The sequence below is a fragment of the Martes martes genome, assembly GCF_963455335.1.
Source record: "Martes martes genome assembly, chromosome: 4".
Classification (NCBI taxonomy): domain Eukaryota; kingdom Metazoa; phylum Chordata; class Mammalia; order Carnivora; family Mustelidae; genus Martes; species Martes martes.
The window spans coordinates 172,205,932-172,233,484 of record NC_137891.1 but is presented as its reverse complement, the minus strand read 5'-3'; the positions used below and the strand labels follow the sequence as shown (position 1 = coordinate 172,233,484).

At 49.6% G+C, this 27,553-nt stretch overlaps 1 protein-coding gene across 1 annotated transcript; it reads left to right on the top strand.

The window, feature by feature from the left end:
- Positions 1 to 549: 549 nt before the first annotated feature.
- CATSPER4 (cation channel sperm associated 4) lies at positions 550 to 15,344 on the top strand (the record flags this gene model as incomplete). Its single annotated transcript, XM_080802184.1, has 11 exons — positions 550 to 618; positions 742 to 816; positions 1,294 to 1,437; positions 5,219 to 5,320; positions 11,019 to 11,116; positions 11,274 to 11,394; positions 11,608 to 11,741; positions 12,986 to 13,160; positions 13,932 to 14,143; positions 14,476 to 14,641; positions 15,291 to 15,344. The coding sequence occupies 11 exons, from the start codon at positions 550 to 552 to the stop codon at positions 15,342 to 15,344; spliced, it is 1,350 nt and encodes a 449-aa protein (XP_080658310.1).
- Between the last annotated feature and the right edge of the window lie 12,209 nt (positions 15,345 to 27,553).

The following is a 27,553-nucleotide window of genomic DNA, read 5'->3' as shown; positions in this document are numbered from 1 at the left end:
AGCATCTCTCCAAGCGCTTCGGAGACCAGGGCTGCTCTCCTGCCCCATCCTTAGTGGGGGCACGAACAGCAACAGACGGGCCTTTTACTCTAGATGGAGAAACATACCTTGCATGGAAGGACAGGGTGAGCAGCCCTGGGGACTGGGGTCATGGACAGCGTAGCTGGTGGGAAGAGGTACAGGTTGAGGTCAGCTGGGAGGAGGGCCTCCGGGCCAGGGCCAAACCTCTCTTCTCTCCTCCCAGTCTCACCTCCAGCTCCTGGACCTGAAGAAGGGACAAGCCCCTGTGTCTCTATCCAGGCTGCACAAGAGACCTGACCTTCTCCCATCAGCCTCTGACCTCTGACCGCAGCCCAGCCCCTTGGTGTCCCTGGCTCCCTCCGTGGGGTACCGAGGGCAGTCAGTGGGAGGAGCTTTTCTTGGTATCAGAATTCTTTGGTGGAATGCAGACAGCTGGAGGTCACAGAGTCCTCTATGATATCACCACGAGGGGGAGCAAGACCACTTGGAAAGAAGTTTCTTTGACAGGTGGGAGGAGACTGAGCAGCTATGATAGGTAACCAAGACAACTGGTGGCAGCAGTGGACTGATACCAATATTAAACCTTTGACTGCCCTGGTAGGTGGCCCCTTCCTCGGTCCACCCCAGCTGGGCATGCCAGGGAGGGGCAGGGCGCAGGGGCATCGCCCTGGGTCCCAGGGGCCGCGGTTGCACTGATGGGCCCTCTGCTCACCCCTGCAGAGGGCTCCTGATGAGCCCTATGCCCAGCCGGAGGAGCAAGTCCTCATCAACCGCGAGGACATCATGAGCACCAAGGTAAGGAGGAGGCTGGGGCGGCGGCCTGCAGCACCTCCCCCGCTCCCACAGTCAGCCTTGTGCCACTGCACCCCAGGGGCCACGGGCTGCCATCGTAACTCTGCCCCTTCTAGTTTCTAAACATCCCTCCGAGGACCCTCCCGGTGGCCCCTGCAGTGACCCCCTCATGGCATGTTAGTATCCACCTGGCAGTGCTCCCCATGGGAACCCCGTATAATGACAGTCACTTACCAGCTGAGCCCTCAAAGGTCTCCCTTGCAATGGCTCCCACAAAGATTCCCCAGCAGTCACCCCCTTTCCATGGCCATTTAGGTAGTGATCCCCTACATCGATGCCCCCATTTCAAGACCCCTCTCAGGCCGCTTCTCCCCCTAGAGTGGCCCTCACCCAGGGGCCCCCACTCACTGAGAACAAACGTCCAGGCCGAGGCCTCCCACGTGACGCCTGCCTGAAGGAAGTTCCCCCGCCCTCTCCCAGGATGCCTGGGACATCCAGGAGTTCATCACTCGCATGTATATCCAGCAGCTGCTTCGACACCCCGCCTTCCAGCTGCTGCTGGCCTCCCTGCTGGTGGTCAACGCCATCACCATTGCTCTGCGCACCAACTCCTTCCTTGGCCAGGTGGGACTCCAGCCCGACCTCTGCCCCCACTGATCTAACAGGGGGCCTGGGCAAGCCACTTTCCTCTCTGGGCCTCAGGCCCCTCACCTGTTCGTGATGATTGCATTGAATGTTCTTCAGGGGCCTGCCAGCTCTGACCTTATAGGAACTTAGAGATCAAGGAGGACTTCGTGGTGGAGGGGGCCCAGATTTGAGGAAGGCATTGGTTTGTTGTAGAGAGATAGGGCGGGAGAAAAATAGTGTGAGTAGAGGCAGACAAATGGGTGCCTGGTGGGGGAGGGTATTCCAATTTAATCAAAAGTCACTATGAGAAATTCTAGGTATGATCGCAGCAGACCGAATGCTGTCTCAGACACAAGCATGTCATTATGGATGCCTGAGTGTCACGGAGTATGTGGGAGTTCAAAGTAAGCATCGAACCTGCCTAATCTGTACAGCTAGGGAAGGCTTCTTGGGAAAAAGAATGTTTCAGATGGGAAGAAGGAGTAAGTGAGAGTCATCCAGGCAGAGAGAGGTAGGAAAGAGTGTTTGGGGATGGAAGAAAGATCTTGTGAGCAAGTTCTGTATGGCCATCTTGAAGTCTAGTATGATTTTGGTCTTATCCTTGATGTTTTTTTTTTAAGATTTTATTTATTTATTTGACAGAGATCACAAGTAGGTAGAGAGGCAGGCAGAGAGAGAGAAGGGGAAGCAGGCTCCCAGCTGAGCAGAGAGCCCGATGTGGGGCTCGATCCCAGAACCCTGAGATCATGACCTGAGGGGAAGGCAGAGTCTTAAACCTTGAGCCACCCAGGCGCCCCTATCCTTGATGTTTTAATTTCCTACAAGGAATATGCTACATATATGAACTGTGCCATTTGAAATCTGTATTATAAAAGTATCCAGTGCAGGGACGCCTGGGTGGCTCAGTTGGTTAAGCAGCTGCCTTCGGCTCAGGTCATGATCCCAGCGTCCTGGGATCGAGTCCCACATCAGGCTCCTTGCTCGGCAGGGAGCCTGCTTCTCCCTCTGCCTGCCACTCTGTCTGCTTGTGCTCATTCTCGCTCCTCTCTCTCTCTCTGACAAATAAATAAATAAATAAATCTTTAAAAAAATAAAAGTATCCAGTGCCAAGGCTGATGATTTCAGAGAAGTGGTCAGCAGCCGGCTGTTGGAGGGTCTTTAAGTTATCTTAAGGAGGCTGGCCTCTATCCTACGTCATTGGAAAGCCAGGGAATGGTTTAAAACATGGAAGTAACCATGCTTTAAACACATGACCAGACATGTGTTTTAGAAAACTTACACTTGCTCCCACAGGGTGAACCACAGAAGGGAGGGTGCTGGGAATGGGAAAAGGTGGACCAGGCAGGCTGTGTTGTGTTCAGTGAAAGGTGGTGGGACTTGGACCCGGGCAAGGCCATGGATAAAAGAGGTCATGTGTCTGATGCTCTGTAGGAGTCAAATCCATGGGCCTTCCTGACTGGTCTTTCTCTTTCTTTCTTTCTTTTCTCCCTTCCTTCCTTCCTTCCTTCCTTCCTTCCTTCCTTCCTTCCTTCCTTCCTTCCTAAGATTTACTTGAGAGAGAGACAGAACAAGCAGGGGAAGGGGGCAGAGGGAGAAGGGGAGAGACTCTCCACTGAGTGGGAAGCCTGATGTGGGGCTTGAGCCCAGGACTTCGAGATCATGCCCTGAGCCGAAATCAAGAGTCAGAGGCTTAGCCGACTGAGCCGCCCAGGCGCCCCCTGATCACTATTCTTTCCAACAAACAGTAAGCGCTTAATATGTGTACACTGTTTAACATACCTTATCCTCTCACACATGTAGAGAAAGGGAGAGCAAGGGCTTACATTTCTGGCTTGAGCAACTGTGTGGGGATGGTGCTGTTTTTTGGGATATGGGGGACACAGAACCGTAAGCAGGTGTGGGGAGGATGCTGAGGTCAGATGAGTAGAGTGGTGTGGTGGTTGGAGGTACCAGGGCAATATCCACACAGAGATGTCTAGGGAGAGGTTGGAGGTCAACTCTGAACCAAGAGATCAGGGATAGAGATGGCAGCATGAGGGTTGACAGCATTTGGGTACGTGGTGGCCAGAAGCTAAAGGAGGAGATGAGGCCACCTGGGGAGAGAGTGTCCAGTGAGAAGGGAACAGCCCAGGACAGAGCTTTGAGGAGAGCCTTCCAGTGAGGACAGAGAATGGTGGCAGCCAAATGAAGGGAGAATAAGGAGGGGTGGGCAGAGGAGTGGGAACACCCCGGAGAATGGGCTGTTGGGGAGGGTGGGGTGCAGGGCCAGAGGAGGCGAGAGAGGAGGCCAGAGAAAGATCATGGAACATCCCTTGGGTTTAGTTCTTGTGGCCTTGACAAGAAGGGCCTCTGGTGTGGTGCAGGCAGAAACCCAGCAGCCAAGATGGCAGCCTCTACCCCTCACGGATCGCGAGATCGGTCCAGACTGCAGACACCAGCCTTCTGAGATAGAATGAAGCCAAATGACAAAGAAGGAAATAAAAATTGTATGTGTGTGTGAGAGAGAGGAAGGGAGGGGACAGGAGGAAGAGAGGGTACTCTGCTGCAAAATACAAAGCACATCCATCTTCCCATGGGTCCTGGTCAAAAATGCTGATATGTGTCCACGAAGGTAAAATCCTAGAGGCCTGTGAATGTCAGACTGGTTTTGACCTGGTTCAGACCCTGTAGGCCATCGGGAGCCATGGCAGGCTTGTGGGCAGAGGAAGCAACTCTGATTTAACTCTAGAATCTCATGACTTAGAGAAGGCAGGAGGCCTACTCAGGAGGGTGGTGTAGTAAACAGTGAGGAGAGCTGTTGCCTCCCAGGGCCAGCGGGATGGAGCTGAGGGGACAGATGATGGGAAAGAAAGTTCTTCCTTGTTGTAAACAGACATCCCTGGCCTGTGATGCCCTTTGGGAATGTGGAACAGGTAGAGGGCTCATAACCTTAACCTCCCATCTGGGTTTAAGAAGCTCTGCTCAGCCTCTCATGAGCCAGTGGACATGGGTGATGGTAAGGTGGGGGGAACCAGGAGTCCTCTCTGTGTGGCAGTGAGCTTTGAGGCACTGAGTCTTGACCATGGAAGTGAAGGAAGGGAAGAGTCTTTACAAGAATTTTGGTAACTGCCAGGGCGGAATCAGAGGTTCTAGGAGCTGTTAGTGGGGTCACAAACTATAGTTGGGTCAGTATAGTCTGAGAGATTGGGGGGGAAAGTGAGTTGGATTTCAAAAAGAATTCAAGGTCATCCATCCATCCGTCCATCCAACCATCCATCAGTCCACCCAGGGAACTGGACCCATGAGTGTGGGGGATGCACAGGAGTTTGGCCAGGCTTTGCCTGGGGCATTCGGGAGCTGGAGCAGCAGGAGTGGTTGGGACAACCAGAGAAGGAAGGATGAGGCTTTTATCTGCCATCTCGGGGGCAAGGCCTTTCTTCCCAGTCCTGGGGCCTGTTCTACCTCTCCCGAACCCCTCTTTCTCATGTATCCCTACTCTAGAGGTTAGGAGGAAAAGTTTATAGCCAGACAACAGTCTTTCTTGCTAACTATCTGACCTTGGGCACCTCTCTGATTCCTCCTCTGTGAGGAAAGCTACTTTGTAGGAGGGGGTGATGCTAACATGAATGGCACAATACATGGAAGATGTGCTCTAAAGGGAGCCGCAAGGATATTGAGGATGAAAAGCAGCAGGAATATGGGCCTTCCTTCCCCCATGGATGCCCCCTCTCTCCGGCCTCCCCCAGGCTCTGCTCCACTGACCTCTCGGCCCCTCTCTTTTTCTCTTTCTTCCATATAGAAACACTATGAGTTGTTCTCTACCATAGATGACATTGTGCTGACCATCCTCATCTGTGAGGTTCTCCTCGGCTGGTTAAATGGCTTCTGGATTTTCTGGAAGGTAAGATCCTGGGCCCTCTCTGCCCTTGCCCCAGCTCCTCCCGAGGGACTGTGCCCCAACCCTGTGCTTCTGCCCTGACAAGCTGAGAATGCATGCGTACGCGTGCGTGTGTGTGTGTGTGTGTCTGTGATGTGGAGAAAGAGACTGACTATTTCTGAGATGTCTGTCTAAGATGCAGCAGGAAATTATCTGTCCTAGAAGTGCACAGCCTCCCTGGGTTCCAGTCCCTGGATTAGCCTTCCCCAGTTCTGTGATCTTGGGAAAACCTTGCTTTCCTTACCTGAGAAATGGGTTTGAGAGTCTCCACCTTAATTTACAAGGTTCAAGAGCAGAGGTCAGCAGACTTTCTGCAAAGGGCCGGGTAAATATTTTAAGCTCTGTGGGCCATGCAGGACCTGTGACAGACACTCACCTCTTCCCGGAGCACAGATGCCTTGTAAACAGTCCAGACAAACTGACCATGACCGTGTTCCCAGGAAGCTTTATTCACAGACACTGAAATTTGAACTTCATATAATTTTCACATGTCACAAAATACTGTTCTTTAGATTTTGCCCCCTAACCATTTAAAAATATAAAAACCATTCTTAGCCTGAGGGTCTTACAAAAAAAGGGCTGCTGGCTAGATTTGACCCAGAGGCTGTAGCTTGCTGACCCCTGTTTGGGAGTGTCAGAGCTGTCTGGGTGGGAACAGGTCTTAATGCTACATTAAATGAGACGAGTACTCAAGCTTTGTTTCACTAGGACTTCTGCAGTGAGTGATTTCTGAAGTCAAGGGATTTATTTTGCCTTTGGGCATGTTTGAGAAGAGGCTTTAAAAAAACCTATGGGGGGGGGCGCCTGGGTGGCTCAGTGGGTTAAGCCTCTGCCTTTGGCTAGGGTCATGATCCCAGGGTCCTGGGATGGAGCCCCACATCGGGCTCTCTGCTCAGCGGGGAGCCTGCTTCCCCGTCTCTCTCTGCCTGCTTCCCTCGTCTCTCTCTGCCTGCTTCTCTGCCTACTTGTGATCTCTGTCCGTCAAATAAATAAATAAAATCTTTAAAACAAAACAAAACAAAACAAAAACCTATGGGGGCACCTGGGTGGTTCAGTGGGTTAAAGCCTCTGCCTTCGGCTAGGGTCATGATCCCAGGGTCCTGGGATCGAGCCCCGCTGCCTGCCTCTCTGCCTACTTGTGATCTCTGCCTGTCAAATAAATAAATAAAATCTTTTTAAAAAACCCAAAAACCTATCAAGGAGCACCTGGATGGCTTAGTCAGTAGCATCTGACTTCAGCTCAGGCCATGATCATCCCAGGGTCCTGGGATCAAGCCCTGAGTCGGGTTCCCTGCTCATGGGGAGCCTGCTTCTCCCTCTCCTTCTGCTGCTCCCCACCACTCACGTGCTCTCTTACTATCTGTTCCTCTCTCAAATAAATAAATAAAATCTTAAAAGAAAAAAAAAAACAATCGGGGCCTCAGTTGGTGGAGCGTGCAACTCTTAATCTCAGGGTTGTGAGTTCAAGCCCAACGTTGGGTATAGAGATTACTTAAAAATAAAATCTTTAGGGGTGACTGAGTGGCTCAGTTGGTTGAGCATCTTGATTTGATTGAACCCGTCAAACCCAACAGGTCATGATCTCAGGGTCCTGAGATGGAGTCCTATATCAGCTCCCTGCTCAATGGGGAGTCTAGAGACTCTCTCCCTCTGCTCCTTCCTCCATGTGTGTGCGCACATGCGTGCTCTCTCTCTATTAGATAAATAAATCTTTTTAAAAAGTAAAAATGAAAAAAAATGAATAAATAAAATAATAAAAATAAAATCTTTTAAAACTATCAAGTACTTATACCTTTCATTAAAATAAACATTCATTTATTTTTTAAAAATATTTTATTTATTTATTCATTTGAGAGAGAGAGCCCAGAGTGAGAGAGAGCACGAGTCAGGGGAGGGGAGAGGGAGAAGGAGAAGCAGGCTCCCTGCTGATCAGGTAGCCCAATGTAGGGCTCGATCCCCAGGACCTTGGGATCATGACCTGAGCAGAAGGCAGACACTTAACCAACTGAGCCACCCAGGCACCCCAGAAGTATCTTTTAAATACCATTACCAGGGGGCACCTGGGTGGCTCAATCAGTTAAGAGGGTGACTTCGGCTCAGATCATAGTCTCGGGGTCCTGGGATCGAGCCTCACATCAGGCTCCCCAGTCAGTAGGGAGTCTGCTTGTCCCTCTGCCCCACCCCCTTCTCCTGCTCTCTCTCTCTCCCTCTCTCAAGTAAATGAATAAGATCTTAAAAAATAAATAAATAAATGCCATTACCAGGATAATCAATTAAAATTAGAAGTTTTCCAGAGGTCAGAGGTTTTCACAGAATACAGAGTGTAGAACCCAGAACATTTCTGAAGTCTGGATGTCCTAAGAACTGCTTTGTGCAAGCAACGTTTGCAAGGATGTTTATTAAGAGAAAATAGAATGGGCTGGTGCATTTTTACTTGTTTGCACACTCAGGCTTTTTGTGAACATTTCAATGCACCACTTTACCAGAACTAGCCCTAGGAGGCAGGCAGGCAGCTGTTCCATGAGAGAACACAGTTCCTCCTTCATATCTTCTTGAGATTTCTTTTCACCAGCAGTTATGGGGTCTGCATTTTTCTGGACAAGGCTTTTTTACTTATTTATTTTTATTCTTTTTTTTTTAAGATTTTATTTATTTATTTGACGGAGAGAGAGACAGAGAGAGAGACAGTGCGAGAAGGAACACAAGCAGGGGGAGTGGGAGAGGGAGAAGCAGATTCCCTGCTGAGCAGGGAGCCCCATGCAGGGCTCGAAGCAGGGCTTGATGCAGGGCTTGATCCCAGGACCCTGGGACCTGAGCCGATGGCAGACGCTTAAATGGCAGACGCTTAAGGACTGAGCCACCCAGGCACCCCATTCTTATTTTTTTTAAGTAAGCTCTATGCCCAGTGTGGGGCTTGAACTCATGACCCTGCGATCAAGAGTGGCACGCTCTACTGAGCCAGCCAGGTGCCCCAGGGGCCTACACTTTCAAGGCTAAGCCCCAGGGTTCCAATAGCGCAAGAGAACTGAAGCAAGCCTGAGAATCTAATGTTCCTCCAAGGCACTCTGCTTGTCCCCTAAATCCGGGTTTCTCAACCTTGGCACTATTGACATTTTGACTTGCATAATCCTTTACTGTAGGGGTAGCCAATGCACTGGAAGAAACATCCCTGGCCTCTCCCACTAGAAGCCATTAGCACCTTCCCAGTCGTGACAAACTAGTCATGACACCCCCAGACATTCTGAAATGTCCCCTGGAGGGCAAAATCATCCCTGGCTGAGAACTAATGTCCTAAACCCTAACCTTCCTCTAGGGCCCAGGCTTCCGGTGCCAAAAGCCAGGGCTTGTGGGAGACTGCTTCTGTCCCCTCCTTCCTCATCCATCCCCGCCCTTCTTCCCCTCGGTCCTGGTTTACAAAACCTGCTCCCTGATAAAAAGCCGTGGTAGAAGGGGAGGCAAGAGGAGGGAAAGGGGAAATGCAGGAAAGGGAAGAAAGTCTGTACATGAATATCTCAAAATATTACCCAGCCTCATAGGAATCCCCCAAGTTTTGTCCCCAGCTCTTCCTTTTCTTCTACCCTATGGGGTCCCTCCCACCTCCTCACCCCCACAGCCTATTAATTACTATTTCACCACCTAAATGTTTCTCAAATTCTTAAAAATACCAGAAGCTCCCTATGGTTTATAGGATCAGGTCCAGTTGCTTTAGAGTGCTTGAGGCCTTCCAGGATGTGGCTTGCTTATTTTTGCAGCCTCCTCATTCTCTGCCTTGCCCTTGACATTTCAGCTACCAAAATGATAGTGGTCGCATTCCCCAACACACGCACGCACGTGCACGCGCGCACGCGTGCACACACGCGCGCACGCATGCACTGCTGCCTCTCACCTCCTGCCTTTATGCAAGCTGAGCCCTAGTCCATGAAAGCCTCTTGCCATGTGACTCACTTGCTTTACTCCTGCTTACAGCTTAAGACTCCTTCAAATATCTTCTCTTCCAGGAATTTTCCTGTCTCTCCCAGGCCAGGTTAGGTGTTGCTGCGTCTCCCTGATGCTGTGTACTTAGCAGTCTCACATGGAGTTTAAATTCATTATCTATCTTCCTGGAAATAGTCGGTGTGCCCTGCAGGGCAGAAACCTTGTATCCTAGGATCTCGTTCAGGGTCTGGCATACAGTAGGAGCTTAATACTGGCTGGGTGGAGGGCTGGATCTGTGGATAGACAGACTTGCATCACCTTGTGTATGTGTAGGCACAAGTGTGCTGAATGTGGGATACCAGGAAGGCTTGTGTTCATTGAACTGCCCGATACATTTAAGAACATTTTTTCCCGCTAAAAAATAGTTTTTCTTTCTGAATATTTAATGCAGATACAGATTGGTCAAAAGTATATGGGAAGGTAGGTACACAGAGAATATTTCTTCTACTCCTTCCCTTCATCTCTTCCCCTCCCCGTCAGGTGGTCTTTTTGTATTTGTAGTCTCTTGTTTGTCCTCATAGTGTGTATCTTTTTTTTTTTTTTAAGATTTTATTTATTTGACAGAGATCACAAGTAGGCAGAGAGGCAGGCAGAGGGAGAGGGGGAAGCAGGCTCTCCGCTGAGCAGAGAGCCTGATGAGGGGCTCAATCCCAGGACCCCGGGATCACGACCCGAGCAGAAGGCAGAGACTTTACCCCACTGGGCCACCCAGGCGCCCCTCAGAGTGTGTATCTTGCAATCATAAGTTAATATGTATGTATCTTAGTCCTCCCTTTCCTTTGTCCTCCCTCCGTTTGCACTTGGCTTTTGTCACTTAATGGATCCTGGCAACCTTTCTGTATCAGTACATGGAGATCTTTCTCGTTCTTCTTTTTTGGCTATGCAGTGCTCACTGACTAAATGCCATGTGGTTTACAATGAGAGACAGCAGTGTCTCATTGTCGGACACTTTAGTGGTCTTCAGCCTTACACAAATGGCCTTTTGTACTTGGACCAGAGTTTCCATGGTTCACATTTTAGAAGTGGGATCACTGGTTAAAGGTTAAATGCATCCATGGTTTGCTACATAAGTTCCCATCTTTAGTGGCTGTGCTTGAACTTTTCATACACGGGAGCTTCTTTCCTCTGTCCCCATTCCTCTATGACTTTGTTCCTTGCTGGACAAAGGGCTTGTAAAAATTCCCTGTGTGTCTCTCTCTCTCTCGCACAGTGAGAGCTAGTCCACTTCTAAACTGGCTACCGAAGCTGTATTCTTTAATGGCTTTCTTAGTATTTATTTTCATCTTATTATTAATTGTAGCATGTGTCACACAACGCCTGGAGCACCCAAACCCTCTCCTGTCCCCTAACTGTAGGTCAGGGCCATTTTCAGCACTGCACTGGCCAAGGCGGGTGCTCAGCTTGGGAATCAGCTGTGTGTATGAGAGTCTCCACCGTGTGTCTCCGAGAATACACTTGGCTGTTGACATACACAGGAGACAACGAGTGCCTGTGTGTTTTGTGGCACATTTGGGGGGCAGCAGGAGAAGTAACAGCAGTGGATGGCAAATGACCGGCCCTGCCCTGAGAAGAACAGCTCCCCCATCCTTGGGGTGGTGGGAGGGCAGACCCAGGATGTCCCCCACGGGCTGGGTCTGATAGACGCCATTGGGGCTGGCCCACCTCCCCATCCCACACCACCCCCCAGGACGGCTGGAACATCCTCAACTTCCTTATCATCTTTATCTTGCTCCTGGGGTTGTTCATTAGCGAACTCAATGTCAACACTATCACCTATACCCTCAGGTGAGCTGGGAACTCTGGGAAAAAGAAGGGCACCTGTCTGGACCCCGGGAGAGAGATGGGGTGGGGATCATCTCTGCCCCTCTGGGCAGGTAGGGGGTAAGTGGGGCGGTGGGGTGTGGGAGGGGCCAAGGGGCACCCCTGAGAGGCTGTGCCGTAGGGCACTTCGTCTGGTGCATGTGTGCATGGCGGTGGAGCCTCTGGCCCGGATCATCCGTGTCATCCTGCAGTCGGTGCCTGACATGGCCAACATCATGACCCTCATCCTTTTCTTCATGCTGGTCAGTGCCCTCCCCCACCCCCAGCTGCTCCCTTTCCCTGATCAGAGCCCCCAGGTCACTGGGGACTGAGGGGGGAGGGGGTTGCTAAAGAAGAGGAGAGGCCTCTGGGCCTGAACCCCTGGGATTCCCTTGGCAGCTTTGCATGGCAGCTGCTTGTCCTCTCTCCAAGGTTGTTGGGTAAAGTTCAGGCATCTTCTTTGGTCTCTCTGACAGGTGTTTTCCGTGTTTGGGGTCACTCTCTTTGGTGCGTTTCTGCCCATGCATTTCCAGAACATGCACGTTGCCCTGTATACCCTCTTCATCTGCATCACCCAAGATGGCTGGGTGGATATCTACAATAACTTTCAGTGAGTGTCTGCAGGGTATCTCTCCCCCACCTCCCCCGACCCCCAGTGGGGCAAGGCAGTAGGAGTGGAGCTCCAGGGCTTAGGAGGAGGATGGCCCAGCAGGAGGGGGCTGCCTGGGCCTTCAAATCAGGGAAAAGGAGACCCCCTAGGACTGGTCTTGGTTTTCTCGAGGCCTTGTCCCCCTTTCAAAGTCCTACTGCAGACCTGTTCATGAAAATGGCCCCTGTCACACTAAACAGCTGGGTAGCGAGACCTTGAGCAAGAGAGCAGATCTGTGGTTTCAGGACAGCCTCCCAGCCCACATTCGAGCCCACCAAACTGCCTGGACTCCTGGGAACTTAAGAGTCTCATTTCATTCATTCACAGACCCGCTGCCCAGGGTCATTTTTGGCCACAGATGGCCACCGGGTTCTGTTCTCTATGTCTTTTCCATTTACATCTCAACCCTATTTGTTTCCCGTCCCCTCCAGGGAGTAGGTCTCTATCTTTTTATCTCTTGAGAGAGTAGAACAGTTGGCAAAGAGCTTCATCAGGCATTGCCCAGTATGATGTAGGCAGTGGAAAAATCACAGGGTGAGCAATAAAGGTAGACTGAAGGCTGGGCTTTTGAGTCCTTGATCAATCACACTAGCCCCGTGACCTTGGACGAGTTACTTCATCTCTCTTCCGAGCCTCAGCTTCTTTACCTGGCAGTTGGGAATTATAATAATTAACTATGTCTGAACTGCTGTGATCAATAGAGAAAAGCTGTATAAATCTCTTAGCATAGAGCCTGGCACAGAGTGTATATATACATATGTGGGGGGGGGGTGTATGGAAAGAGAGAGGAAGGGAGAAAGACCTTCTTACTTAGGATTCATAATAAGGTATTAAGAATGGATGGGCTTTTTCCCTGTATATCTCACTTCTTCCTTCTGATCCTTCTATAATGAGCTTGAATTACTTTTGATAATAAGAAAAACATGAATAAAGAGTATAGCCAATAGATTAAACTTGATAATGCCAATGTACAAATCCCCACCTTGGAGGGCTGGCTTGAGGCCTACGCTCTGTCCCTGGCGGGACAGCAGGTGCTCAGCAAAGAGTGGATCCTTTGACAATCAGAGCAGGCACTAGATCTACCCAACAGCAGTGAGGTAGCAGAAGTCCCAGGAGGTCTTGAGATATTGTCCGCATTTCATAGATGGGGAAATGGAGACTCAAAGGGCCAGGGCGATGATGGGGCCCCTGCCTGTCATCTCCAGGATGGAGACAAGAGAGTATGCAATGGAGATTGGGGGCGCCATCTACTTTGCCACCTTCATCACCATCGGTGCCTTCATTGGCATCAACCTATTTGTCGTCGTGGTCACCACCAATCTGGAGCAAATGATGAAGGCAGGAGAGCAGGGGCAACTGCATCAGATAAACTTCAGTGAGGTAAGTGGGCTGGGGATGGCAGAAGGGAGGAGAGGGTGAACGTATGGGTGTTGACTTGAGCACACGTATGTGTGTGTGTGTGCCCATGTGTGCACGCACGCTTGCACCCTCAAGGGCCTGGAGAAAGTCAAGCCTGAGACGCGGGGACAGCATCCCCCACCTTGTGTGCCATCCGAGGGGTGTGGGTTCCCTAGATGTCTGGTTTCCATGGCAACTCAAAACTGAGTGTCTGGGTAACCTTAGGGCAGGTAACCAATCTAAACCTCGATGTCTTCTTCTGTAAAATGGGAATAATGATAGTACTGCTCTCATAGGACTATTATGAGAATTATATGGATAAAGGAACAGTAGTGGGCACACAGGTAGAACTCCTTAAATGTTAGCTACAGTGTTATTCATTCATGGGTAGGACTTCCAAAATGTTGGTGGGGGTGGAAGGGGAGTACGTCCCAAATGTTGAGGGCCGGGAACTATGACTTGAGAGTAGGTAGAGCTTTAGAGGTTGGCTAGGTAGGATTTATCAGGAGTGAAACTGGGTGCTAAGTTTTGAAAAGGGATGAGAATTTTCCAAGAGGTGGAGGAGGGGGTAATGCATTTGAAGCTGAGCTCCCACAGCAGGGTGGAAGGGCTAAGGTTGGTTGGAGCTGAAATGAGGGGCATTAGAACCCTGGTGTCCGAAGAGACTCATCCTCCCCCCAAACCAAGCGGGAAGGGGCTGGGGGAGGGGTGCCGGCTGAGCTGTCTGTCTCCTCTCCATTTCGCTCTTCCCAGGGAGGCAAGCAGGAGCTGGATGGAAGTAACGAGCTGCCGGTGGTGCACTGTGTGGTTGCCCGTCTGGAGATGTCTGGCGTCCCGCAGGAGCCACTGTCGGGCGGCCACCTGTCTAACCTCTCAGAAAACACCTATGACAACTTTTGCTTGGTGCTCGAGGCAATACAGGAGAACTCGATGCAGTACAAGGAGATCCGAGATGAGCTCAACACGTAGGGCGGGTACTGGGGGTACCCCGAGTCCCGTGAGTCCCGGCTGAGCGGAGCCTCAGATTTTTCTGGCTTCACGCCCTCACCGTTTTATAAGGCGGACCCCGCAGCCCGAGAGGTTTCAATGACTCGCTGGGGGTCGGTGGGTGGAGGAGCCGGAATCCAGACCCTCCTGTTCCTTCCATCTCACACCACCCCGCAGCTCGGCTTGGACCTCCATAGGAGCGAAGCCGGAGGGCGGAGCGGAGTGGAGGCCAGGGAAGAGATGGGAGGGCAGCCCCGCTGCTTCTGCTCGCTCAGCCCTCCTCGGAAAGTACTCATCCTTCCGCCCCCAGGATAGTGGAGGAGGTCCGCTCCATCCGCTTCAACCAGGAGCAGGAGGAGGAGCTGTTGCACAAGCACTTGTCATTGAACCTGTCGGTGGTGAGCGGCTCCTCCCTGGACATCCGCGACGTGACCTGCCAGCAAGACTTGATCACGGCACTCATCAACAGGGAGAAGGTGCGTGCACCTTCCCTCTCCTACCCAGCAAGTGCTAGCCCGCCTCGCACCCCCGGGCCAGCCTAGCCTCTGCCCCATTAGCCAAGCTTTCTGTCTCTTCTGAGATCCGATCCCCTGCTTGGACCCTCACGTGCAGCCCACAGCCTCCGCGGATCCCTTCGGTTCCACCCTTTCCCTCTCAGAGAGGCTCTGCCCCGCACCCCCCATGAGGCTCCTCCCACTGAGTCACTTAAGTCCCTGACTCCCTCAAACCTACTACTCCTTCTTAGGGTGGTAAGAGCCAACTCCGTTTCTGCCAGGTGGCAGATACCTAGGCTCACTGTGGGCAGAGGACCCCTGGGTTCACGCTAGAGCGCCCCAGAACAGCTTCCTCCAGAGGGAGGAAGCTTCTAGGGAGAAAAAGGCACACACCCACGTTCCTTAGTTTCTTTCTCTGCTTCCCATACCACCTGAGGGAGCTAGAATGACCCGGGGCCTTGTGAATGTCCACAGCTCCCAAGCTTGGAGAGGACACTAGGCAGCTAGAGTCAGACATAGGAAGGACTTCCCTGGGAAGCCTGGCAGGGTAGCTGGTGAAGCTAGCAGAGGGGAGTGAGGGGGTGTATGCCATGTGAAGGTGGGGGACTGACACAAGCACCTTGGTTTGCAGGTTCAGGAATCCAACACAAACATACTCCTTAACAAACACAAGAGCAGCCGCTGAGAGGCAGAATGGGAGCCAAGGGGCCTGAACACACACACCCAGTGGCATTTTCCTGCATCTCTATGTGACTTGGCACAGTCTGTCCTGAGCCCACCTTCTGCCTTACACCTAGGCAAATGCCTGGGGCTGTGAAGGGGGTGGCTTCTCAAGGGCTTGTGTCTGTGAGCCCCAGGTCCAGAGGAATTCAGATGGAGAAGGATGCTGGGTGAGAGAAGGAGCCCCACAGCAAAGAATGAGCACAGAAAGGGAGTGATGGCCAAGGCAGCCAAGATTAGTCCTAAGGATGGACATCCCTGGTCCCCTGCTTTAGGCCAGAGCTAGCTGGGGCCCAAGTTGACCTAAGCACCTAGAGGAGAAAGGTGAAGCCAGTAGGGCCAGGCATCTATGTATTGACAATAAAGTTTTGTGTTGGGATCAATATGTCTGACTGGTAGATCTCCAAACTTGGGCCAGTCTTGCCCCTTAAAAGCCTGTTTGTCTGATGGGAGAGTTACTGACTGCCCTCTAGAGCTTTCCAGTCTAATGGGAGAGAGAATGTACCCTGAAATTTTCTGACTTAATGTTAGGGATGTAATCTCCCCTTAGTGTTCTAAATTTTTTTTTCTTTTTTTGGTCAGGGGAGGGGGTGGGAATCTGGTTCTCATGGTTGGGAGCCCCAGTCTGATGAAGGAGACAGCCTCAAGAGAGAGAAGAAGACTGGTCTTCATTCTGGGCGGGGGGGGGGAGCGGGGGGGGGGCTAGTCTGATGAGGTCACACCGACCAGTCGTGCAGGTACAGCTTTCCAGAGGAGAGGAGCCCTGGAGCTTGCTGGAAGGTCACAGAAAGAGTTTGTGGGTCAGATGAATGAGATCTGGTGGGATACTTGGGACCTGGGAGGTCTCCTTAGGACCTTCACACTAAAGACTATTGAGAGCCGCAGCAAGTTCCTAAGCTAAGAATTCAGGAATCTGAGAAGGCTGCAGCAGTCATAGGCATTAGGAAGAGCTGCCTGGAGGACTGGATTCTCATCCTTGGGTAAGTCACTGGACCTCATTTTCCCCAGCTGTGCCGTGGGGGGAGACGGTGAGATTGATCTGCAGCTCTAAAATCAAGTGGCCAGCTCTTAGCCCAAGAGTTGGGAGACCAGTAAGATCATCCATGTCATTGAGACTCAGATTCCCTGGTGTTGTGTTGGGGGGAAGGCTGGAAAGCCCAGAGTTCTGCCCAGCTGGTCAGCAAAGGCTGACAGAGGCCTTGGGAATATTTACCAGTTGGAATGGGAGTCCCCAGAGGCCCACTCATTGCAGCTAGTGGGAAACTTCACCTTCCATCCACCTCTTGTCTGCATTGGTTCCAGCCCTGTAAAGTCCCCTGGGGCCAGCTAGGAAGGAGTCTGGACAACTGGGGACAGGGGTGGTAGTATACTCAGGCAGAAGAGAGATGGCACCAGTGCCAGCAGCGCCTTGCTGTCTTGGAGCTGCTGTCTGTTCCCCTGTTTGAGCTCAGTGCTCTCCAGGACCATCAACCAGCAGGGCCATGGGTATCCAGTGACTTTTGCGACTATTGCCATCTCTTGTGGAAGGAGACCTTAATCTTCCTGGTGAGCACCCACATTATACCTTTTCCATCTATCCTGCCCTGGGGGCTCTCACAGATCCAAAGAGAGGGGAAGAAGCTGTCAAAAGAAGAGACAGAAGGTAATGTCCCCAAGAAGATCATATAATGTGAGTATAGCCATCCCCCGCCCAACCCTAAGTTGTCTGAATGGCTTGGGACACCAGTGAATTTGGAGGCAGGAGCAATGCAGGATAACCTCCAAGGGACTTCTGGCTTTGCTCATCCATCCTCTTTCAGGATGCTATCTTTGTCTACTCCCTCCATCTTGTCTATCAGCCCAGCTGTCTCTCCCTTGCTGTCTGTCCTTCCCATCTGTTGCCAGGCCAATAGCTTGGGTAGTTCCCTCTTAAGATGGCCCAGACTGGAGGCCTTGGACCCCTACTGCCCTCCCCTGTCCTATTCCAATGAAGAACAACGGCCACCTCCAAAGCCTCTCTGAGTCCAGATAGGAGTGCAGCCCTGGGTCCTGAGCTTCTAGGACAGTATGGGGGAAGATCTTGGGAGGTGGCGGGAAATTGGATGTCTCATTGCTCCCATGAATCTATAACTTTTGCCAGAGAGAAATATCTTTGGCGAGCACCCAGGAAGCAGATACCGATCTTGGTGAGAGGAGCAGAGGGGATAATCATTACTAGTAGCAGGCTCTACTTATTGAGCACCTACTATGGGCTAAGCACCATGCTAAGTGCTTTATAGGTATCTTCTCATTTAACCCTCATGACCATCAGCGAAGTGGGTACTATTACTATCCCTGTTGTATAGCTGAGGAAACTGAGGCTCATGAACGTGATTCTATCCCAGGTCAGACTTCAGAGGCTAGCCTACACTCCACGGCTTCTCAAAAATACTGCTGTGGATGGGGAAACCTCATTATCATAAAGTTGTCCATTCTTACTGCATCTATAATTGTAGCACACTTCCAGCCAAAATCCCAACAGGGGTTTTGTAGAACCTGATAAGCAGATTCTAAACTATATAGTAGAACTAAAAGCCAACAATAGCTGAAATAATTTTGAAGAGCAAGATGGGAGACTCACTCTACCAGATACTGAGATTTACATTAAAGTAAGAAAATATGGTGTCAGTGCAGTGATAGACAAGTGAACCAAAGGAACAAAAGAGCATGGAAATTGGTCTGGGTATATAATGACATATAGCATGACAAATCAGTGAGGGAAGGATGGACTTTACCATAGCATGGCAGGGACAACTGGTTAATTACATGAGGGAAAAAAAACCATAAAATCAGATCCAATGGAAACGTCTATCCCTGCAAATAAAAATTTGTGGCATGGCCTCTATTCATTACAGCCAGGATTTTTGTTGCAAACAGACTCACAGATCACTGGAGTTTAAAGGACTTCTACAATTTTGAGCCCAAGCCCCTCACTGTTTTGAGGGGGACATGGAAGCATTAAGAGGGTTGGGTCTTCTTCAAGATTACACAGCAAGTCAGTAATAGATCCAGGTCTAGAACCTAGGTCTTCTTACTCTTTCCACACATTCTGGCCCGCTCTCCTGCCCTGTTGTGACCCCTTTGCTCTGCACAAGGCTAGAGTAAAGTGGGGTATGGAGGGGACAGGTGCCAGATGGGGGCAGAATTGAAGACAAGGGTCAGTGCCTCTTCAAAGCTAGGTAGTGGGAAGGATGAGCCTAACACCTGGGTTGGGTTACCTCCAGTTTTGGGGATTAGTCCTTTGATGATTGTGCCAAGGATGCAATGAGAGAGCATTGGGTTAAGGACCTATTTCTGCCCATTGCCCAGGGGAAAGAGGAAGGTTTCCAAGAGACCTAGCTCTTAGCTGATTTAGGACTTTCCTTCTAGAGTGGTTGGATCAACCAGGAGTATAAAGCTACATTTTTGCAAGGTGGTAGAGTGCGACAGGGAAGACATTGGGCTCTAGAATCTAACAGACCTCGTTTCAAATGCAGCATCACCCCTTCCTGGCTGTGTGACCTTGCACAGTTCTCTTTGCCTGTCTGAACCTCAGTTTCTTCATCATTTCATTATTATAGAAATAATAATCTTTATCTCATGTTGGTTGTGAGAATTCAATGCAACAATACTTGTGCAATGGAACAGCACCTTACTTGGAACAAGGTGAAAACTGAATGACGTCAAAACTATCCTGGATGGCTATTGCATTAAATGAAGCACTTGGATTGCAATTAGGGATCACACTGTACCAAAAAAATGTATATCTTTAAATATTAGAACCATAGTCAATGCAGTAGGAAACTCACATCAAGAAAGTCATCTAGATACTGAAGACAAAATGCAATTGCAGATTTCCATCTTTTGCTGACTCTAGAGTCTCTAGAGTAGTCATTGAATAGGAAACACAATTGCCAGCACTAGTGAAATTCATCTGTAAGAAGAATGAAGATCATGCATCAATTCAGATCTATTAGCACAGGGCTGGCACACAAATGAATGAGTCAGCAATAGTGTAGTTGGTGTTGATATGATTTTTATTGACTCTTCAAATAAAGATACTTCATCAACTGAGAACATTTGAAAAGAACTCTGGATTGGTGGAGGGAGCAGGTGTATTGGTTTCTTTTTGTTTGTTTGTTTACAGGCACTATTACAACTCAGGGGGTTGAATCAAATCCAGCAGACTCCACAAAAATCTCTGTGCCTAAGGGACCTACAGCATGCTCACTGAAACCTTGGCTCTATCCAACAATGGGAGAGACAATAGCTCTGCAGTTCCCCTTAATCTCTCACCAGCAACCAGGAGGACAGCAATGTCAGGGTCCAGAAGAGCACACCACTAGCTTTTCCTCCCATTTTACCACAAGCCAACTCTGGGTTGTGGTAAAATGGGTCCACTGAGCTCTGCTGGGTCCACTGAGCAGACAAACCCAATACTTGAGACCCCAAATGAGAGATCCAGAAGCACAGCCTCATCTAGAACAGCTACTTCAGCTAATCCCTAAAATAGAATCAGAGAGCTCCAATCAGAGCCCCATTAGCATCAAACTCCATAATCAATGGATTGGAATCATCAGTGTCCACTGACTCTCAGATATCAGCCACGATCACAGTTCTAACAGCATTAAACATACCAGGTGATGGTGTCCTATCAGTGGGGTCCATGACAGCCACTGTGTCTGAGGAGTAAGCTACAATGATTTCCCCAATCACACTGAACAAGATCACCAATGTGAAAGAATCTCTACCCACGACAACCAGTGCAGTCATCCACACCACTTCACTAGCCCTGACCATCCTAGGGATGACTGTTCCTGGAACAAGCATGTCCAGGACTCAGCAAGGGGAAACTACAGCTGCACACCCAGCCCCAACAATAGCCCTCATGATAAGCATACTGTCCAAAACACGTCACAGCGCTGCCACACAGACAGCTTCCTGGCCAGTGGAATCAGCCCCGAGTGCTGGCGCTACAGCAGCCTAGTCACCTGAGACAGCAGCTGCTCGCTCAACAGCCCTCATCACCCAGCTCCTCGGGGACAGCAAAGTCCTCTGATTTGAATGGGTCCAGTCAGGTTTCCCTAAATGCACCCAGAGCAGTAGTCCCGGAGCAGGAGCCCATGCTTTGGATGAGTACCCAGCTGGTGGGGGTGTTTATTTATTTATTTTTTAAAGATTTTATTTATTTGACAGACAGAGATCACAAGTAGGCAGAGAGGCAGGCAGAGAGAGGAGGAAGCAGGCTCCCCGCTGAGCAGAGAGCCCGATGCGGGACTCGATCCCAGAACCCTGGGATCATGACCCGAGCCGAAGGCAGAGGCTCCCAGGCGCCCCATGGGGGTGTTTATATGTGCAAGGACAACTACGACGCCCACTCAGGTGAGTTGGAGCAGCTCATGTCTGTACAGCAAAGAAGAGGTGGGGGCCAGAGTGGACACTGTAACTCTGGGAAGGCCCAGACAAAATGTGTGTCCAGAGGCTATGGGAGGACCAGTGAGGTTTGGCCAGACACTGGCATCTGAAGAGTCCATTGGGTAGAGGTGATTTTCTAGGAAGAGGACAAGCAGCTGAGCACATGTTGTGACAGTAGGTTTAGCCTGCTGGGACAGAATACCACAGACCGGGCAGCTTTAAAGAACAGAATTTTATTTCTCACAGTTCTGGAGGCTAGAAGTCCAAGGTCAAGGCACCAGCAGATTAGGTATCTGGTGATAGCCCACCTCCTGGTTCGCAGACAGCTGTCTTCTCTCTGTGTCCTCACGTAGTACACGGGGCAAGAGAGCTGTCTGGGGTCCCCTTTATAAGGGCAATAATCCCATCTGTGTGGGCCTGTCTTCATGAACTAATCACCTCCAAAGGCCTCACCTCCTAATACCATCATTATTCGGTGTTAGGATTTAACCTAACATAAAAATTCACTCTGTAGCGGAGATAGAATAGACAATTCATCAGCCCCCAACCCCTGGGACCCCAGCTGACCAGAGAATGGGACTTCAATGTGGGATTTCAACAGATGTTACACAAACAAGGGTTCTGTTGTTAAATATATTGGGAAACTACTGGATTAAACAAAACGACTGCAGGACTTTTCAGAGCCTATAATATTCCGCTATCCTCCAAGACTCCCTTAAAAATCATATTTTAAAAACAGATCATAGCATGCATTTCCCCAGAGTATCTGTCCCTAGACTCCTCATTCTGAGGAACACTTATGCAGTCCCTTGGAATATACCCAGCTGCAGAGGAGAGGAATTCAGATGAAAGTAGAGCAGCGTGGGGCAGGCAGAAGTGACTGTGGTGACCAGCCCAACCTGGGGTGGGGTGGGGGCTAGTAAAGCCCTCAGTAGGTGCTGGTGCATTAGAAGGTTGTCCATTTGTCAATAAACCGTATTGGTGAGATACTTGCAAAATGCTGTAAAATCCTTCCCTAGAAATCAGGAAGTATATCATTGTGTTTTCATGCACTGAGAATGAGACAGCTTTGGTTTTGGTGTTAATTTTTTTCCGGGTGGGTAGGAACAGGGACTCTGCAACATAGACTGTCTGGGTTTGAACTACGCCTCCTTTTCTTCTGCTGGGAGTAATAAGAGCACGTTTACTGCATAGCATTCGTGTTTGAGGGTTAGCTTTATTGATATGATTATTTGGCATTCTGTATCACAAGATACTACTGACTGCAACAGCAGAAAGTTAGGTGACGAACTTGACCCCCACCCTGCCCCTACTGAGCACACATTGGTACAAAGCACCTGCTCTTAAATTGTAACCCAACCCTCCGACCAAACCTGCCTGCCAAAACAGAAAAACAGTGAGCTTTTTTAAAAAGGAAAGGGAGAAAAGTCTTTAAATTCAAAATAATAAACCCAGATGCGTTTAACACTAGTATCTCCATTATGTTTTGTTTTTTAATGACTTTTAAACAGTTCATCCCAAATTCAGTAGAAAGTATGGAAAGAGGGGGCGCCTAGGTGGCAGTCAGTTAAGTGTCTGCCTTCAGCTCAAGTCATGATCCTGGGATCGAATCCCACATTGGGCTCCTTCCTCAACCGGGAGTCTGCTTCTCCCTCTCCTTCTGCCTGCTTCTCTCTCTGCTTGTGCTTGCTCTCTGTTAAATAAATAAATAAAATCTTAAAAAAACAAACAAACTTGGAAAGAGCAGGCACAGAAAGGAGGGAAGGGTTAAGTATGAGCTGCTCTTTCATCACCCCCAAAAGCATCACTGTTTGACATATATCAGGACACTGGGCATTGCAAGTGGCAGAAAACCCAACTCTGACTGGCTTGAGCCATATAGATAGATAGATAGAAGATGATAGATAGATAGGTAGATAGATAGATAGATACCATGAAAAAAATAAAACAGAATTTGTTGATCCATGAAACTAAAATGTCCTAAAGAAGACTTGAAGGTGCAGAGGCCCCTGCCTCCTGACTCCCAGAGGGGCTCCCTCCCCACCTCTTCCCTCCTTCCCCTCACTCCTCTCCCTTTCCTCCCTCAGGGTTGTCTCTTCATTTTTTTTAAGATCTTATTTTTAAATAATCTCTACAACCAACGTGAGGTTTGAACTCACAACCCTGAGATCAAGAGCCCCATATTCCACGACTACAGCAGCCCGGCACCCGAGTGTTGTCTCTTCAGATTCGACTTTTAGGAGACAAAAAGAGCCCTTGATTTCAAACAGTTTGGGTCCTTCAAACACCCCAAAGCCCAGGCTGCCTGTTGGAATGAGAGAGAAATCAAAGAACAAATGAAATTAGTATCTCTAAAAAAACAACCTTGCCAGACAAGTAACAGAAACCCAACTGGGCTGCTCAGTGAAGACAGGATAATTTATTATAGGATGTCTCCTGGGGGCTCCTGAGTGGCTCAGTCGGTTAAGCATCTGCCTTCAGCTCAGGTCAAGACCCCAGAGTCCTGGGATTGAGCCCCACATCAAGTCCCACGTCGAGGCCTACTCGGGCTCCCTGCTCAGCGGGGAGTCTGCTCGTCCTTCTCCCTCTGCTGCTCTCCCTGCTTGTGCTCTCTCTCTCTCAAATAAATAAATAAAATCTTAAAAAAAAAAAAAGTGTCTCCTGGAGGCCAAGGATAGGCTCCAACCAGGTTCTCCGGAGACTAGAACTTGGAACTGTCAAAGTGGCAGGAATCAGGGAATTGCCCTTCTCTCTCCTCCCCTCCCATCCTTTACCTGAACCTGCTTTGTTCCTCCTCCTATACACTGGCTCCCCCACCTCTTAGCACACATGACAAAGAATGGCTGTCTCAGAATCTCAAGTTTTACACCACCTTCTTTTTGTTTTGTTTCAAAATTTTTATTTATTTATTTGACAGAGAGAGAGATCACAAGTAGGCAAAGAGACAGGCCGAGAGAGGGGGAAGCAGACTTCTGGCTGAGCAGAGAGCCCAATGTGGGGCTCGATCCCAGGACCCTGAGACCATGATCCAAGCTGAAGGCAGAGGCTTAACCCACTGAGCCACCCAGGCGCCCCATACCACCTTCTTAATTTAGGTTCAGTTCCTATGAAAGAGATTGTGAGTGGATCAGGGTCCCCCAGGGCCATCATGATGTAAGGGTCTCACCTCCTGTGAGGGGAGTCTTTGTTTAAGGGGAGTCATGATGGGTTGGGCTAATACCCCCACAACATCTCCTCTACTCAGATTAGAATAGTTCCCTTTCCTATGTCATCATCCCAGGAGGCTCTGGGATGTCATACTGGCTCTGGTCCTCCTGCAGACCTGTCCCTGGTGTAGGTGGCCCTGCGTAGACAACTGAGGTGGTCCTAAGCAGCCGCTTCCTGAAGATTCACCGCTGGATCCTGAGGGAAGGTGCCTTCTTAGGATGTCTCAATGTCAGCAAGACAGAAGAGGGCTGTCGCCATGTGCGGGTTTCCACGATGGAGAAGAAGGAGGGTACCTGTGGACTGCGCTTCTCTGTAAGCAAGCTGGGAGGAGCTGCCTGGCAAGAATGGAGGAGTCTGTGGGGGAGAGGCGGGATGTGGAGGGGACTGCGAAATGGGTGGTTGGCATCAGTCATGACTTTATATCCATCCATGGGCAGAAGGAAATGGAACACAGCGATTAAAGGTGTGGGTGGGCACAGCAGCCAGGCTGATAACTGAAGAGACTTCAGCAACCTATCTAACTTCTGTGAGCCTCAGTTTTCTCATCTCCTTCAAAAAGAAAGGGTCCATCAAGGTGGAACTTGGAATGGATCTACTGATGGTGAGCTTGAGCCCCGGAAATAAAGACCATGGGATAAAAAGACTAAATGGGCCTCTGGGAGTACAAGAGACAGAGATTAAACAGGTGATCCCCTAATGCTCCCAGGAGGTAGCATCTGTGCAGACAGGTACTCAGTGGGTAAGTAATTTGCTGTCCCTTGGACTTGTGCATTGGTTGGTTTCTCTTCCTGGAAACGCTCAACTCCCTGATACCCATAGAGAAAACTCTCATCTCCTTCAAGTCTTTGCTAAAATGTGACCATTTCAATGAAGCCCAGCCCCCCCCCCATGCTATTTAAAATTGCAACTACCCTCCACTCATCCATTCTAGATCAGTTTCTTTCCTCTATGTATCACCTCCTAACTATATGCCATATTATATGAGATCATTTGCGTTTTTAAAAATGAAGTTATTCATCTGAAATTAATGATATACTAGCATATGTTGGCTAATTGAATTGAAAGAAAGAAAGAAAGTTATTTACTGTATCCCCTTACCCACTAGAGAATGGGAGGTTTGGGTCTGTTTTGTTCACTCATGTTTCCTAATTTTCCCAAGGACCCAGAATATAGTCTATATATAGTAAGAATTTCTTTCTGCCATGCACTATACAGCACAGGCCTATCCAAATATTATTGGTTATAGAAGGGGTTACATTTAGGTTACTGTCACCTCAAAAAAAGTCACCATGACAATAGTGTGGACAGTTCATACCACTATTTCCTAATCCCTTAGCTCAGAATTTTCTTTTTTTTTTTTTTTTTTAAAGGATTTTGATGGGACACCTGGATGGCTCAGTCAGTTAAGCTGCTGCCTTTGGCTCAGGTCATGATCCCAGGGTCCTTGCTCAGCAGGGAGCCTGCTTCTCACTCCACCTCTGCCTGTCCCTCTGCCTGCTTGTGTGCGCTCTCTCTCTCTCTCTCTCTCTCTCTCTGACAAGTAAATAAATAAAATCTTTTTTAACAACTTATTTTAAAAATTTTTGTTTGTTTATTTGACAGAGAGAGACACAGCAAAAGAGGGAACACAAGCCAGGGGAGTAGAAGAGGGGGAAGCAATCTTCCCACCAAGCAAGGAGCCCAATACAGGGCTCGATCCCAGTATCCTGGTATGACCTGGCAGACCCTTAAGGACTGAGCCACCCAGGTGCCCCAGCTCAGAATTTTCTATGTCTATCAGAGTTTGCCCAACAATCCCTACATTGCCACCAATACGTGAGGTTTCTTTTTATTTTTATTTTTTTTCAGTTTGGAGCAATTATTGCTAATAAGTGAGGAATGATAAACTATGCCCAATCAAGCGAACTTTACCAAAAGAAGAGAGCCTTATAAAAACAAATAAAATTAAGACAAAGAAAAGGAAAAGATTGGGGCACCTAGGCTGGCTCCATCTGTTCAACATCAGACTTTTGGTTTTGGTTGAAAATCTCAGGGTGGTAGGATAGAAACTCTCAGCGGGGAGTCCTCTTCTCTCCCTCTGGCTCTGCTCCTCCTCCCACTGGTGTGCTCACTCTCTCAAAATAAATCTTAAAAAAAGAAAGAAAGAAAGAAAACTAAAAGATCATCTTGCCATGAATTATCACCACCACACCACCAAAGTAATAGTGAAGAGAAGAAGAAACCAAAACACAGAGGGAGAGAAAAGATAGAAAGAAAGAAAGAAAGAAAGAAAAGGAAGAAACAAAGAAGAAAAAAGAAAAGAGAAAAAGAAAGAGGGAGGGGGGAGTAGGCGGGAGGAAAGAGTCAGGGGAGAGAGAAAGAGAAAGGGAAGGGGACAAAAGTATACTCTTCCGCCTAGGATTGATGTGAGGACGGAATGAAATAATGCACGTAAAGTTCTCAGCACCAGACGCAGCATCTACACTCAAACAGCACAAGCGAAAAGCGGGAAATCAATGTTTCTGCGCCCACAGAGCCAGCCCAAACCGGGACTCCAAACAGTGAGAGACGCTGCCTCTCCCCCACAGCTGCCCAGTCAGCAACCGGCTGCTCAGAGGCTGCGGGCCAAGGGGGCCTCTCTGCCAGGGACGCTGGCCGCCTTTCAACGCGTTCCACTTCGTGACCATCGACACGTTCTACCTGCACAGCCAAGTGACCTTGTGTGACGAGCGAGAGGGATACCTGTGCCAACCAGTAAGCAGGCAGCCCTGGAGACTCCAGGCCGTCGCGGCTGGGGCGGCCACTGGGCACCGCCACTAGGGAGCCAGACGCCTAGCAATATACCAATGCTGCCATCCTGGGGGCGGGACTAAGGAGGGGCCTGGAGGACAGCGAAGTTGGGGATTGGCTTATCTTGCCAGGGGCGTAACCAAGGGTGGGGCTTGTGGAGAAAGGGGCCAGTGGCTTGACCCGTGGGGCGGGATTTTGGAGAAAACACCTAGATCCCTGCTGTCTTCCGCACTGGCTGGGGCTGGAAGGGACCTTGCTACGTTTATGCTGTGTCCTCCGCAGACCGGTAGGCAGAAGACTGGATGGTGTGCGGGCCCAACCGGATAAGCGGTGACTGGGTCATTTAGGAGCCTCCTTGACTCCTCTTGCAGAGCCTCCTAGTGACCTGCTCTGAGGTCCCTAACCTCCTTGTCCCACACTCCTCCCTCGGTCCGGGTCCATATCCCCACCAAATCTATATCCTCAGCTTCTCCTCTGCTCTGGAGGGCGTCCCCTCCCCTCACATATCCTGTTCTCATTCAACTTCTACTCCTCCTCCATTCCCACCTTTCCTGCCACAACAGTTCACTCTTCTAGTCTGTTTGTCCCTGCGCCAGTCTGCTTTTGCATATTCCTGCTGGTCTGAACAGTCTCTTCTTTCTATTCCATTCCATCGTCATTTCTTTTTTTTTTTTTTTTAAGATTGTATTTATTTATTTTTGACAGAGAGAGATCACAAGTAGGCAGAGAGGCAGGCAGAGAGAGAAGGGGAAGCAGGCTCCCCGCTGAGCAGAGAGCCCGATGTGG